The 13779-nt window shown below is 40.5% G+C and overlaps 1 protein-coding gene across 2 annotated transcripts in view; it reads left to right on the forward strand.

Moving 5' to 3' along the window:
• The window catches only part of Ush2a (Usher syndrome 2A (autosomal recessive, mild)), a gene marked incomplete in the record, with an annotated part of 661834 nt that overhangs the window by 493352 nt on the left and 154703 nt on the right, over positions 1 to 13779 (forward strand). For both annotated transcript variants that reach the window (XM_013519932.1, XM_013519934.1), the window contains 2 exon segments: positions 465 to 633; positions 11240 to 11461. In XM_013519932.1, the coding sequence (XP_013375386.1) occupies positions 465 to 633; positions 11240 to 11461 (391 nt within the window).

The following is a 13779-nucleotide window of genomic DNA, read 5'->3' on the forward strand; positions in this document are numbered from 1 at the left end:
GGCCACTGCTCAGATTACTTTGTCTGAAGATTGGTTCATAAATAAGTAATCATAAAAATTATAAGGAAAATTCAATGTATTAAAAAAAGGATCAGTGAGAGACATTTTCCACACATGTTCTGTTTTCAAATAAACAATCATTAAAAGAAAGACACATATATGAACAAAATAGTTCATTACCAATTCTAAACATCTTTACATAGGAATCACTGAGATTCAAAGATAATTCTTATTTATAGGGTATCACGGTAGAGAACAAAGTGTGTCTGAAGGCAAAAAAACAAGCTGCATTGTATCAAATAACATTTCTAGAATTTGAATAATGCTGCAAAATACATTTTAAAGCTGTGAATTGTGAATAAGGTGACCTCAGATCAAGAATCTATGAGCAATGATTATATTGCATGAGATACAGCACTCTTAATTAGACTGGTATCTTTTGAAAACTGATTCTGAACTTCCAGGTTTGTTGTAGTGGAGCTCTCTATGACCCTCAGCCTGGATACCACTGTTGTGACGAAAAGTATATCCCATTCCTTCCGAATTCAACGGGCGTTTGTTGTGGTGGCAGAATACAAGAGGCACGGCCCAATCACGAGTGCTGCTATGGGTATTATGCTAAAATACGACCAGGTAAGGATTATTTCTAGGTGTCCTCGATAATCTGGGAACCCTAAAAACATAAAAGCATGGTTCATGTCAACTATTTCAAGAACCTTCTCCCCAAAAAGTAAACTATAAACACATAATAAATGACCTGTGTTAACTATCATTTGTTTCAACCTCAGTGAAAGGTAAGCAAGACTAGGTAGAGTCCAAAGAAAGACCACTAGAGGCTTACAGTGTCTTACGACAGAACACACTCCGTTCACCTCTTGGTGAGCACAAAGCAATATGCACAGCTGGGAGATAAAGGGGTAAAGAAAAGTTCATTACTTACAACAGGTAAGCAGGGCACTGGAAGTAAGTATTAATGCAGTATTCACCCTAGACAGAGAGAGCGAGGGAGGCTTTCACTGGGGACACTTCACCCATCTGTATAGCAAAGACTCATCATGTGTAAAGATGGACACATTCCTGCCTATGCTCAATTTGAGGTCATGAGCACATGTACAAAAAACATGGTAGGTGCAAATGACTGGGCAGAAAATGTAGCATTATAATGAGCACAGTTTACTCCAGGTCCTCTGAAAAGAATGGGTCAGAACTAGGTGACTTAGGTTGGTGCCTTCTAAGTTTTTCCAAATACCCTTAGCTGAAATAAAAAGAAAATCAACTTTGAAGATTACTTAGTAATCATAAAGAGGTAATGGTTCTTCTCTTGTTAGTGTAGGAGCTTAACCCTGATGGTGCCTGCTCTGCCTGGTGGTTAACACAACTACCTAATAAATATATCTAGAGATCTGCCCAATTAACTATGTCTTATGGCTTTGTTTTATTCTCATGGCTCAATATTTTCACCATCAAATACCTGAGTCACTAACTGTCCCATTCCATGAAAATATGTTCTTCTTCATCAGAATATCTCTATTCTGAACTATGCATGCACTGGACAGATTACAGCTGCAAATTCCACTTATCTGAGAATTGGAGTTGACTGGCGGTATACTCTTGTTCTAGGTCAGGCAGGGCAAGGAGGAATGGGGCAGAAAGTAGCAAAGAGAATCCACCTTTGCTTCTGTTTCTCTCTATAGACCAAAGAAACTAGCCATTTCTCTCTAGATTTCAATAACAGAAACAATGCCTGGTGAATGTAAATGAGGGCAATACCAGTGTCAGGCATTTATAAAACACTGAATCTCAGCTAGGATTAACAGTTTACAGATGATATGATACTAACATGTGTGAGCATCACAACTTTGGAAAGGTGGAAGTCATACAGAGTTCATAAGTGAGAGAGCAGGCTTAGACAGGATCAGTAACACACCCACCTTCCCAGAGGTAAATAAGGGCATATTGAACAACTGCAATGAAAAATCAGGCATGGCTTCCTAAACTCTTTTGAGCATTTTACTGTCTCTTCAGCCAAAATATGCTACCAGTTGTTAACATTTTTAAATAACTGTTGTAAACTTCTGAATTTTGTCATGGCTATCACAGTCTGTTTCTGTTGATCCTGGAAAAGCTATTGAGAACACAGGTATTTTCCTAAACTCTAAGTTTATTTCTGATATGTTCCTTACAATGCAGAAAATTAATATGGGAGGGAGAGAAAAAAGCTAAGTTTTTCTGAGGCTTTAGGAAAGCTGGCTGCTCTGAAATACCTACTTTACTGTGAGATTTAAGCCCAATATCTGGTTAACTTGGGTATTAGTATTTTAGTGTCCTTTGTGTTTGGTATAAATATATCCAAGCAAAGTACATGAAATGAGAAACCGTCTTGCCCAGTATCTCTTCTGCAAAATACTGGAGAAAAATGGAAGGTGTAGTGCAAGTGTGGACCGACAACCTCACTCAGCATTTTCCCTTAGAATCCATAGGGAAAATTTGGTCTTTGTAACAGTGCTGTTATCTCTGATTCTCCAGCAAAAATACTTTTATAACTACATCACTCAACCAGATTTTCCATCTAAGAAAATACATTGATGGAAATGAGGGTTTCATAAAAAATAAGTATTAATTTCTTTATTGTGTTATAGCCCAGAATTGTTAACCACTAATTGAATATTGTGAAATGTTTTGTTTACTCCAAAAATTGACATTTGGGAGTTTCCATATATTATTCTCCTCTTCCCTTGCCTGCAAATAATCAAGTTAAAAATCCAGGGAATTAGAACAGCACTTTCTGTCTAGTTCTTACCATGCCTCATGCAGCTTTTTCTGCATCTAGAATACAACTACACGATAGTGTTTTCCTTTTGAAGTCATGTGAACATTTATAATCATATGATTTGCAACAAACTATTCAAGTCCTGAAAAATATCCTCTGCCCCTTGAAAATTAATGTGCAATACTTGCATATATCACTTCTTGAGCTCTAGAACTCTGTTCCTTTTCCAATCCTAGCAGCGTCAGATGTAGAACTAAAAATCTAATTTACTTTTGTTTTATTTCAAAATAAAAGTGAACATTTTTCCCCCCAAAAAATGAATAAGCCATGGAAACCCATGTATTTTTGATCAATATGCTATAAACTTTGCAATGACTGCTTTTTAAAACAAGAATATTAATATCTCCATTATCTGTACACACACACACACACACACACACACACACAGACTTATTTGCTTCAAAACATTTTAGTATCTACCAAACTGTTAAGGATGTCCCACATTTAGATTCTTTCTAAGTATTTCATTTTTCACAGTATTAGAATGCATACCATGCTGTCAAGACAGAAAAAAATAAGCCCACAGTTTCATGGAATAATCAAAGGTGGTGTTCTGCTCCAACCATTAATCTCAATGTACCTAATGAAGAGATCCTTCTGCAACCTCTGTCCTCAGCCCCTGGCCTTTGTTAGCTAGTTTAAGGCTGTCTATGTCATGAAAGAAACCATAGTGGTCTCAAACTATCTTGAATCTAAATGTAATTAAAATCCAATCTGTAGTCTGCCAGTTTAGTGCTGAGATGGGTGTAGGCATTTTGATATTTGTGGGGGAGTCTGAAATATTGGTTAATAATATTTACTTCCTTTTTTCTGTGGATGTTCTTTCATAACAAAGAGCAGCAGAGAAAAGAATGCACGTTACCCCCACACACATTTTTTTATAAATATGCTAATGACCCCAACTAAATGTTAATGTGGGTCATTCTTTGATAAGAATAACAATTAACTGTTAGACTGCATGGTAGCTTTTAGAAGCAAAACATTTTCAAGCCTAGCCTGAAATAGATTCATTCTGAGAGGTTAATGAGAAGGTGACTGATCCTTGTATCTTATGTCTAATAGCCCTTTTTTGAGTAAAAAAATCGTTTTATTTCTCATTGATATAATCCACATCTCTTGTTATGAGGCCTTTTCTTCTAACAGTAACTGAGAAAGATTCAGAGGGAGTCAGGGAAATATAAAATCTGTAAACCAGCTAATGTTTGGTATACTTAAAAGATGCTTTCAAAAAGTACTTCTTTCCCCAGTATAGATGTGTATGGTTTCCTCTATGCCAGCTAACATCCTGGGTGCTATGAGTTAATTGGTCCTGCTCTTGGCCCATGTGACATTCTATGTTAAAGTTTGCCAGTGAGAGACATTATATTCTCTGGTTATGGAAACTTAAGAAAGACGGCAACTGAATTTCACACCAAATAGAACCCTTTTACCCAGAGGAAGGAAATATATGTATGACAAATACAATAGCTTTCCAGCAAGCTTATTCCTTCTTTACTGGCCTCTGGGGCCACCATGATGAAAGATTCACACACGTTCCCTTCCGTGCACAGATCTTGCATTATTATTTCCTTCCAAAGGCGGTGGACTAAGCCTACTGTCCCTGAATTCTGGGAATCCATATCCTCAGAGAAAATTAGGGCTGCCTTGGCCCAGTCTTGGATGTTTATTCTAGAGAAATGAAAGCTATATTTACCCAAAACCTTTTGCATGAATGTGTTCTGCAGTTTTATTTTAGATGCCCAAATGGAACACTTCATATGTCTCTGTGTACATGAGCAAAGTGTAACACAAAGGATTAGTACCTAGCAATCAGAAGGAACAAAACACTGGTAATACCAAAAAGAACTATGCTGAGGAAAAGAAGTAGGTGTTAAAGAGCTATTTACATGGTCTATTCAAACACAAGCTATAGTTATAGAGAACAAATTGGCAATAGCCATGGGTATTGGGCTGGAAAGTGTGAGTATAAAGTCCCAGCGTTAGAGTATTTCAGATAATATTTTCTATGATCACATTCTAAGAAAAAATCTATACAATGTTCTGGTGGTTTGATGCTAAATAATTGGTGGGCAGGATCTTTGGAGTGAGACTGCCTAGATTCACATTCCTTTTCATTCACTTGCTAGATGTTTGAGCTTCATTGAGAAACTTAAGCTAAGAATAACAGTGGTAGGCTAATATCTCAAATACCCATTGAGCTGATGAGCTAGAATCCCCAAACTTATTACCTTTTATGTTTCCAGTAATAGGGGAACACAGGAAGAGGAGGTTAAGCCTTTCATTGTCAAAAGAGTGTTTCCAATGAGTCTGACCAGACTCAAGGATGTTCGCTTTCATCAAATCATACAAAAGGGCAACCTGTTCATGAAAGCTAGGCATCAGATGTCTGATAGCCACTGACAGTCTTTGAGATCAAGGACTCACTGACTCTTTGAGAACTAGCAACCCTTTAATTGACTTTTTCCCATTGACCTGCAACCCTTAAGGAGTGCATCTTTGCATTTTGTATGGTACTAAACCCTAGGCTGTAGGCCCTAGAAGACACACATTCTTCTCACAGATAGGTATTCAGAGACTTCATGTTCATTCAGTGCTAGCGCTGCTGAGAAACAGAAAGAACCAATTATTTTGAGACTGTGGACATGGAAAAGGATCAACCATCTATTGTATGAAAGCATACTCTTCTGGAGGAAGTCAAACATCTCAGTGTGTTAGTGTTTTAACAAACACAAATGTAGTGGCTTAAAACATCACCAATGCACTGCTCCATGTTGCTCAAGGTCAGAAATTTAAATAGGTGTCACTGAGGTAGCATCAAGGTGTTCCCAGCAGTGCAGGCCCTTCCAGGGAAGAGTCCATCTTCTCATCTTTTCCAGCATCTACAGCTGCCCACGTTCTTTGGCTCCTGGCCATCTTGGCCCTTCCTTACATCACATTATCAAACTCAGTTCCATCTGCTATGGCGACTGTCCTTTGCCATGTAACATGACAGCACACATTCACAAGTGCCAGGAATTAGGATGTAAACATCTCTGGGAAGTCATATTCTATTAACCACTCTAAAGTTATGGTTCATAACTGTGAGAATTAAGATATTTCTGCAAATTTGGAGGTTCAACTGTCAAAAGTGAATGCAGAAAGATACTGTCAGTCCGAGTGCAAAGAATATGAAAAAGTGCTGAGCACAGACCTGCTCTAAATTAGGCAGCTGTCTTGGGGATAGGATCCTGTATTAGAGGTAAGATGGTATTAGGGTTGGGAACTACAGTGAGGTAAGGAACCCCAATCTTGTTAATGGCCCTGGACTCCGGGACAAAGTGTTACCCAAGTCAATTTTTGTTCTGATGGAGTGAACAGAGTATTACAAGGGCTAATTAGCCAACAACATGTGTGTCCTTTCTAGAGCTATGTGAATACCATCGATCACAGTTGTTTAACAGCCTCTTTCTTTAAAGTAGATTTTGGGCTAATTTTAAGAAGAGCATAGTCAGAATACAAAAACTGTCATGAGGGTCAACGGAACAGAATAGAGGATGCAGAAACAACCCCAAGCACGTTTAACTATTTGATCCTTGACAAAGGGTCCGGAAATACTGGAAGAAGGATAGCCTTTACAATAACAGGTGCTGGGAAAACTACTGGCTATCCACATGCAGAAGACCAAGTCTAGACCCATGTGTCTCACCAGGTACAAAGCTAAAATCAAAATGGAAGAAAGAACTAAATTTTAAAACCTAAACACTTAACTTGCTGGAATATAAAATAGATAAAACTCCTGAAGTCATAGGCATAGACAAAGACTTTCTGAACGGGACCTAGTTGCATAGGAATTAGTACTGAGAATCAACACATTGAATCATATTGAATTAAAAAGCTGCACAGCAAAAGCAACAACCAACAGGGGTAAAGAGACAGCCCATAGAATAGGAAAAATGTTTCTAGATATTCCTCACGCAGAGGACCAATGTCTAGAATATATAAATAACTCCAAAAATTAGACCCCCCAAAATAAAAGACCCAATCAAAAACTAAGCAAGTGAAATGAGTAGACATTTTGAGAAGTGCAATGTCTTGGTTACTTTTCTCTCATTGTTGGGACAAAATACCTGATGCCCAAAATTAAGGAAGGAAAAGTTTATTTAGCTTACAGTTTGTGGAGGTTTTAGTCCATACTTGGAAGATTATAAGGCAGAGTGGCACATGGCAGAGGGCTGCAGCTCATGGCGGCAGAACACAGCAAAGCAACAAGCACACACCAGGGCGGAATGAGGGTGGAATGGCCTCAAGCACCCTTTTCCTCTCCCTTACATATACAAACTATCCACCCCAGGGCGGATGTAGCTCTCACACCCATAATCAATCAAACTCTAAAAGCCTACCCCATGGCCGCATGAGGCTTTGGGGGGACACCCAGACACAAACCATAACATGCAAATAGCCAATAAATACATGAAGAAATGCTCAATGTTCCTGGCCATTAAAGAAATGAAATAAAACAATATTGAGATCCCACCTTATCTTAGAAAGAATGGCTATCGTCAAAACATCAAATAATAACAAATGCTGGTGAGACTGTGGGACAAAAGGAACCCTTCTCCATGGCTGGGCATGTAAACTAGAGCAACAGCTATTGAAATCAGTGTAAGAGATTCTCCAAAAAACTAAAACTATAAATTCCATAGTTAATGGAATCCCCTAGCTAATCCCCTTCTAAGTATCTTTCTGAAAGAGTTAAAGACATCATTTTACAGTGATCCATAAACATTCATGTTTATAGCAGCACAATTCATAATAGCTAAATCTCAAAAGCAGCCTACATATCCATCGACAGATGAATGAATAAAGAAAATGTAGTATTTATACACGATGGAGTACAACTCTGCCGTAAAGAAAGATAAACTTGAGTCATTTGTGGGAAAATGGATGTACCTTGAGACCATACTCTTAAGTGAAATAAATCAGACACAGCTTAAATGCACATGGTTTCTCTTACCTAAGCGTCCTAAATTACAACTAAAGAGCAAAATAAAAGATAAAAGGAAATGGAGAAGGAGAAATTCCTCAAAAGGGAAGGGGATGAAGAGAAAGAGGGGAAGGAATGGGGAGTGAAAAAATGAATTAAGATGTGTTATGTACAGGTACCAACTCCCCACGAGGAATGCAGGTGCTATGTTCTAGTAACATGTACTAAAAATGATAGATTTATATCATCTTTTTAAATGTTATAGCAGTGCTGCTTCTCTGTGGTAGCAGAACAATGCTGTATCCTGGTTGTACTGAAGGTTACATGAATGTATACCTATAACACATCATAGAACTATATTTAAAGACACCGTAAAAAGAATGCATACAGGAACTGGTGAAATTCCAGTGAGATTGATCTGTAGTCTGCTTTTTAAAAATGTTTTTAAAACAAAAAATAATGAGCATATCCAGATTGATGAAGCCCTCTGAAGCTTAGCTTGTTCTATGAGTCCCACATGTAAAGTGCCTCTGCCATCAAGACTCTTGGAAACAGATTCTGGGTGACAGATGTTGGTCCAAGAGGCATCAGGTGGTGGGCAATCAGTCAGCGCCATCACCAAGCTGCAGCATGCGGCCTTTTCTCCTGGAAGTCACAGAGGATGACTCTGTGTCACGTGTCTGCAGTGGATTTTCTCTCAGTGGGTGCCTGGGAGCGGAATCATCAAGCCAAAATGTGTGTTGATTTAAAAGAGAGAGACCAAAGAAACGCAAATGCAGAATCAAAGAGATAGTTGAAATTTCTACCCCTGAGACATTTTGTTTATTCCTAGGATGGAATGATGAATAATTAGTAGGGTTTGTGATAGATATGGCGCTCCCTGTATCAATGATGTAATGCACTAATCCATTTCCGGCAGCTCTGACAGGGTACCAGAGATGGGGTAATTCTAAACCATAGCTGTTTATTCGGCTCTTGGCTCTTCAGGCTGGGCGGTCCAAAAGAATTGGACTGGTATCCAGCAAGGGACTTCACCCTGTATAATCCTGTGGCAAAGGGCAGAAGCAAGCCTGCGTGCTGTGGAAATTTCAAAAGGGAGAAGTGTGGTGGGAAAGTTGACTGAAGTCAGCCTTTCTGTCAGGAGCCTGTTTCCACAAACAGCCAGCCTTTCCAGACACAATAGAATTCACCCATTCATGAAGAAGGAGCCCCTGTGTTCCAATTTCCTTTGTACATCAAGGGCTGAAGTGGTGAGGCTTCATGGCTACACTCCCAGGGAAGAGTTGTTCAGTCATAATTGGTCTCTTTCCTTTTGCAATTCCATCTTTCTTGCTAAAGCAGTGCAGGTGCTTTCCCGGGTCCCTCTGTCATAAGAGTATTAACCACTGCCCTTTTATAGACGAGACACAGCAGTGTCTTGTGCTCCTCTTTCATTGCTGTCAGTTTGGTCTGAATTCTTCTTTTCTGAGCTACAGTGTCTTCTGCATGTGTGGCATACTGCTGCAGGTTAGGGAGAGGGACCACTGGTTGTCCCATCATCTGTTTTCTGGGAAATGGAGATATCTTCTTTACTACACATGAGACAAAGTGTTTCTGGGAGGTAGGAAAGTAGTCTTGGAAAACAGACATGGAGTTACAGTATTTATGTTCTTTCTCATGAGCCTGGATCTTTTATGATGGGAAAATAATATAACATAAAATGTACCATTTTAACTGTTTCTAAATGCATCAGCTCAGTGGCATTGAATGTACTCATATTGGTGTATGACTAACCCCCTGTCCATCCCAAGGATGCTTTATCTTCCCACACTGAAACTGTTCCCACTGACTGCTAAGTCCCCATTCCTGTCCACCCTCGACCCTAGGTAACCACGACTGCACTTCCTTCTAGCTGATTTCCCCACTCTAGGAACCTCATAGCTGGGAGCATTCCAGAGTCATTTGTGATTGGTTTCTTTAACTTAGGATGTTCTCAAGATTTATCCATGTTGTAGCTCATGTCAGGAATTCATTCTTCTTTAGGTTTAAATAATATTCCATTGTAGGCACATACCACATTTTGTTTATCTCTTTATCCATCAACCTGTATTTAAACTGTTTTCACTTTTTTTTACTACCGTGCATAAAATCACAATGAACACTGAGTGTACAAATATCTGTCCAAAGTACTTTCAGTTCATTTGGTTACGTAACCAGTTCTTCTTTTCTATGTGCCCAGAACCAGAATGGCTGCTTCATATGGCATTTCTGTGCTTAAGAATTTTGAGGAACTTCTGTACTGCTCTCAACAGTAGCCGCACCATTGTCCATTTTCAACAGCAATCGCCAAGTGTTCCGACTTCACACCTTGCTGGCGTTTAATTTCTGTTTTGCTGTTGTTGTGGCTCTGTTTTGGGTAGGGGCCATCCTAATGGGTAGCAGTGATGTCTCACTTGGTTTTGATTTGTGATTCCCTAATGAGTAGAGACTGAGCATGTTTCCACGTGCTCATTGGTCCTCTTCTATCATCTTTGAAAGCGTTTATCCAAGATCTTTGCCCCTCGAAGGGTTTCTGCATACTGGACGAGAGCCTTTCTTGGCTGGGAAGTTTTTGTAATTCACTCAGTCTTGCTATAGCTATACATTTCAAAACACCGTTTTATACCTTATAACTCAGCCCTGGTAGGTTTGTATGTACAGTGGACTGTCTATTTTTGATCAGTTCATTCTAAGGTATTGTTAAGGGAAACAATTTTTAAATTTTTCTATTTTAGAATATTCCTATCTTTTACAGACCTCTCCATTTCCAATTGACTACTGATATTTAGAATATTTGCATCTTTTAATCTTAAGGCCAGAGATTGTCTTCTTCCTACCCTGAGCAGTATAGAATATCACTTCGAGGGGCACGCAGGCAAAGCTGGGTGCGTGAAATTCAGGATCTGCCCCCGCTCAGCACAGTATGTGTGTGTTGACCGGACGGGTGTTCTTACCCTCACAATTCACTCTCCCACTGGAGGTTTTTTGTTTGGTTAAATGAATATAGTTTGGTTAAGAAAATTAAAGTCATGTGCAGTATAAATTTATCTGTAAGTTAATTTCTTAATCCACCCCACTTTCAGAAAGCAAGTTTACATTAAACAGAAAAGTTTCCCAAGACATGCTTTTTCTGACAAAAGCCATGTCCCTAGACCTAACATGCCTCTTTTTTGGAAGGACGGTGAACACTCAGCATAGTCTTACCTATGATCTAGCGCATAGGCTGTGAGCAGACCCACGGGTTTATGCATCCCTAACACAAAAATTAAGGAATTGTATTGAGATTGTGCAACTCCAGTATGACCACATTCTCGCTAGTAACTCAGCCCACGCGTTGTTCTCGGAGTAATGACTGCTGTCAGGCTCAGCGGAGGGTCCCGGCGTTTTCTTCCACTCCGGCGATAACTGTTGTTGTCCCAACCCGACAGGTGAAGTCTGCTGTCCCGATGAGCCGCACAACCGGGTTTCTGTGGGGCTCGGCGACGCGTGCTGTGGCAGGATGCCCTATTCCTCGGCGGGACCCCAGATCTGCTGCGCGGGGACCCTGCACGACGGCCACGGGCGGCAGTGCTGCGGCGGGCGGGTGGTGAGCGCCGACGCCCAGTGCTGCGGAGGACAGGAGCGGGGCGTGGCGTACGGGCCCCTGCCAGGTGAGGACCCCCCTACTTCGGCGCAGGGCGCCCCGGAAACCGGAGGGGGCAAGTTCTCCCTCCCTAAATCAAACCGTAATGTCCCATTTTTTCTGTGTATCTGATGCATGCGGTCAGAATGCCTAGTGGGAAGTGTTACATACACAAAAACATTATAAATTAAATAGATAAAAAAACAAAACAAAACCGCACATGAATTCTTTGGTTCTACAGCAAAAGAATGTTTCTTAGTAAATACTATGCATGCCCAAAATTACTAAGATGATATCGTAGCGCAATTCTTTTACTCTCCTATTCTTTAATATTTGTGGAACTAACACTAATATTAATTGTTACCAAGCTGGGAGTGGTTGTATGCTCCAATAAACCCTGTATTCTGGGAGGTTGAGGCAGAAGGATCTCAAGCTCAAGCACAACCTGGACAATTTAGCAACTTAGTAAGGCTCAAAAGTTAAGGAGTTGGATGGGGCCTTGGTGATAGGAAGACTGTATCTCAAAATTTAAAATGAGCAGGTGTGGGTGTGTATGGGTCCGTGCAAAGACGCTGGGTTCAAACCCCCGTACTGACCACCCATCAAACTAACAAACAAATGGAAAGTAATCATTATCATTAAATGAGTACTTACTATCTACTGGGCATTATCCCAGTGTTTTGTACATTATTAGCAAAATAGATTCATCTTTACAACAAGCTTGCAAATAGGTACTACTATTATGCACATTTTTCAAATGAGGAAATGGCGCGCCATGCCACAGAGAAGCACCGACACAATAGGCCCGCCCGGAGACGTGCGTGAACCATCCCTGCACGGAGAAACCTCTGGGAAAACATGGCACACGGCGGGTCGCTCTTGGCCCTGCCCTTGAGAGCCAGAAAGGCCCGGAGTCAGCAGAGGAACAACTAAAGAATGAGGACTCGGAGAACGCGAGGGTACTGATGCCCGATGACTCAGAGGTAGAGCTGACTGGGGACGCGGGAGCCATTCAGGAGCTGGAAACCAGGAGGACCTTGCACAGTACCTGGGGAGACCTCCCTGGAGGCCATTCTCCCCCTGACTGTACAGGCTGCGGTGGAGGAGCGCGTGGAGGTCCGGAGAGGTCTGCACTGAGATTTCATGGATTACACGGGGGCCCAATATTCAGATTCTAAAGAACCGCCTTCATGGAGAAGGAGGAGTCCCGTGGAATCATGAGTATAGAGGAAAGAGCGGACGGCCCTTTGCTGGACACTGGTGCTGGTCTCTCCGTCCTTCTTTCCAGCCCTGGCCTTCCTTCCAGCTGTCACACCTCAGTGAGGGGAGTCACTGATGAGGTAACCTGCTATTTTTTGCAACCCTTGGACTGTAACTGCTTGTTGGATTTTTCTTGCATATCTTTGTTTTCCTGAGAAACCAGTTTGAGGATGCCAACATGTATTGCAGCAGCCACTGATGATTTCCTACTAATCTGTCCATAACTCTGTAATGTTTGTATTGCTCCTATGCTACTTCGTAAATGCATGTATGTTTGTTACTATGTGTTTGCAATAACAACCTTTGAGAACAGTCAATGATTATTTGATTGATTACTGATATATAGCTCTATTTGTTTTCCCTAGAGACCAGTTTGGAGAAACCAGGGTATAATACAACAACCATTGATAATTTCCTGCCATTTCTGTCTGTAACTCACTATTATTTGTCTATTTGTTTCCCTGAGATATTATCTTGAAGATACCAATAGGTAAAATAACAACCATTGATAATGTCCTACCACTTTGTCTGTAATTCGGTGTATCCCCCTGCTGCTTTGTTGTCCTTCCTTTATTCTTTAAAATAAAAAATAAAAAAATAAAATGAGAAAATGGGCTGGGAGTGGAGCTCAGTATTAGAGTTCTTGCCTACCATGCAGGAAGCCCTGGGTTTGATCATCAGCACTGCAAATAAATAAATAAAGTAAACCTAATAAAAAAGTAGAGGTGAGGAAAACGAGGCATGCACATTATAAATGTATTCGAGGTCATCAAGCTAGTCAAATCTAGAGTTTGGGCTACTTGAAACTTACATGATTTGGGAGCCTTTTCAGAAAAAAGAAAAACAACAAAGGGCAGCAAAATATAAAATGAGTATTTGCAGTGGGAAAATAAAGGACAAATCAGAAAGAAAGAGAGAAGGAAGGAAGGAAGGAAGGAAGGAAGGAAGGAAGGAAGGAAGGAAGAAGAGGAGAGGAGAAGAGAAGAGAAGAGGAGAAGAGAAGAGAAGAGAAGAGAAGAGGAGGGAAGAGAAGAGAAGAGAAGAGAAGAGAAGAGAAGAGAAGAGAAGAGAAGAGAAGAGAAGAGA

Source organism: Chinchilla lanigera, unplaced genomic scaffold, assembly GCF_000276665.1.
Source record: "Chinchilla lanigera isolate Chin_1 unplaced genomic scaffold, ChiLan1.0 scaffold00005, whole genome shotgun sequence".
Taxonomy (NCBI): Eukaryota; Metazoa; Chordata; class Mammalia; order Rodentia; family Chinchillidae; genus Chinchilla; species Chinchilla lanigera.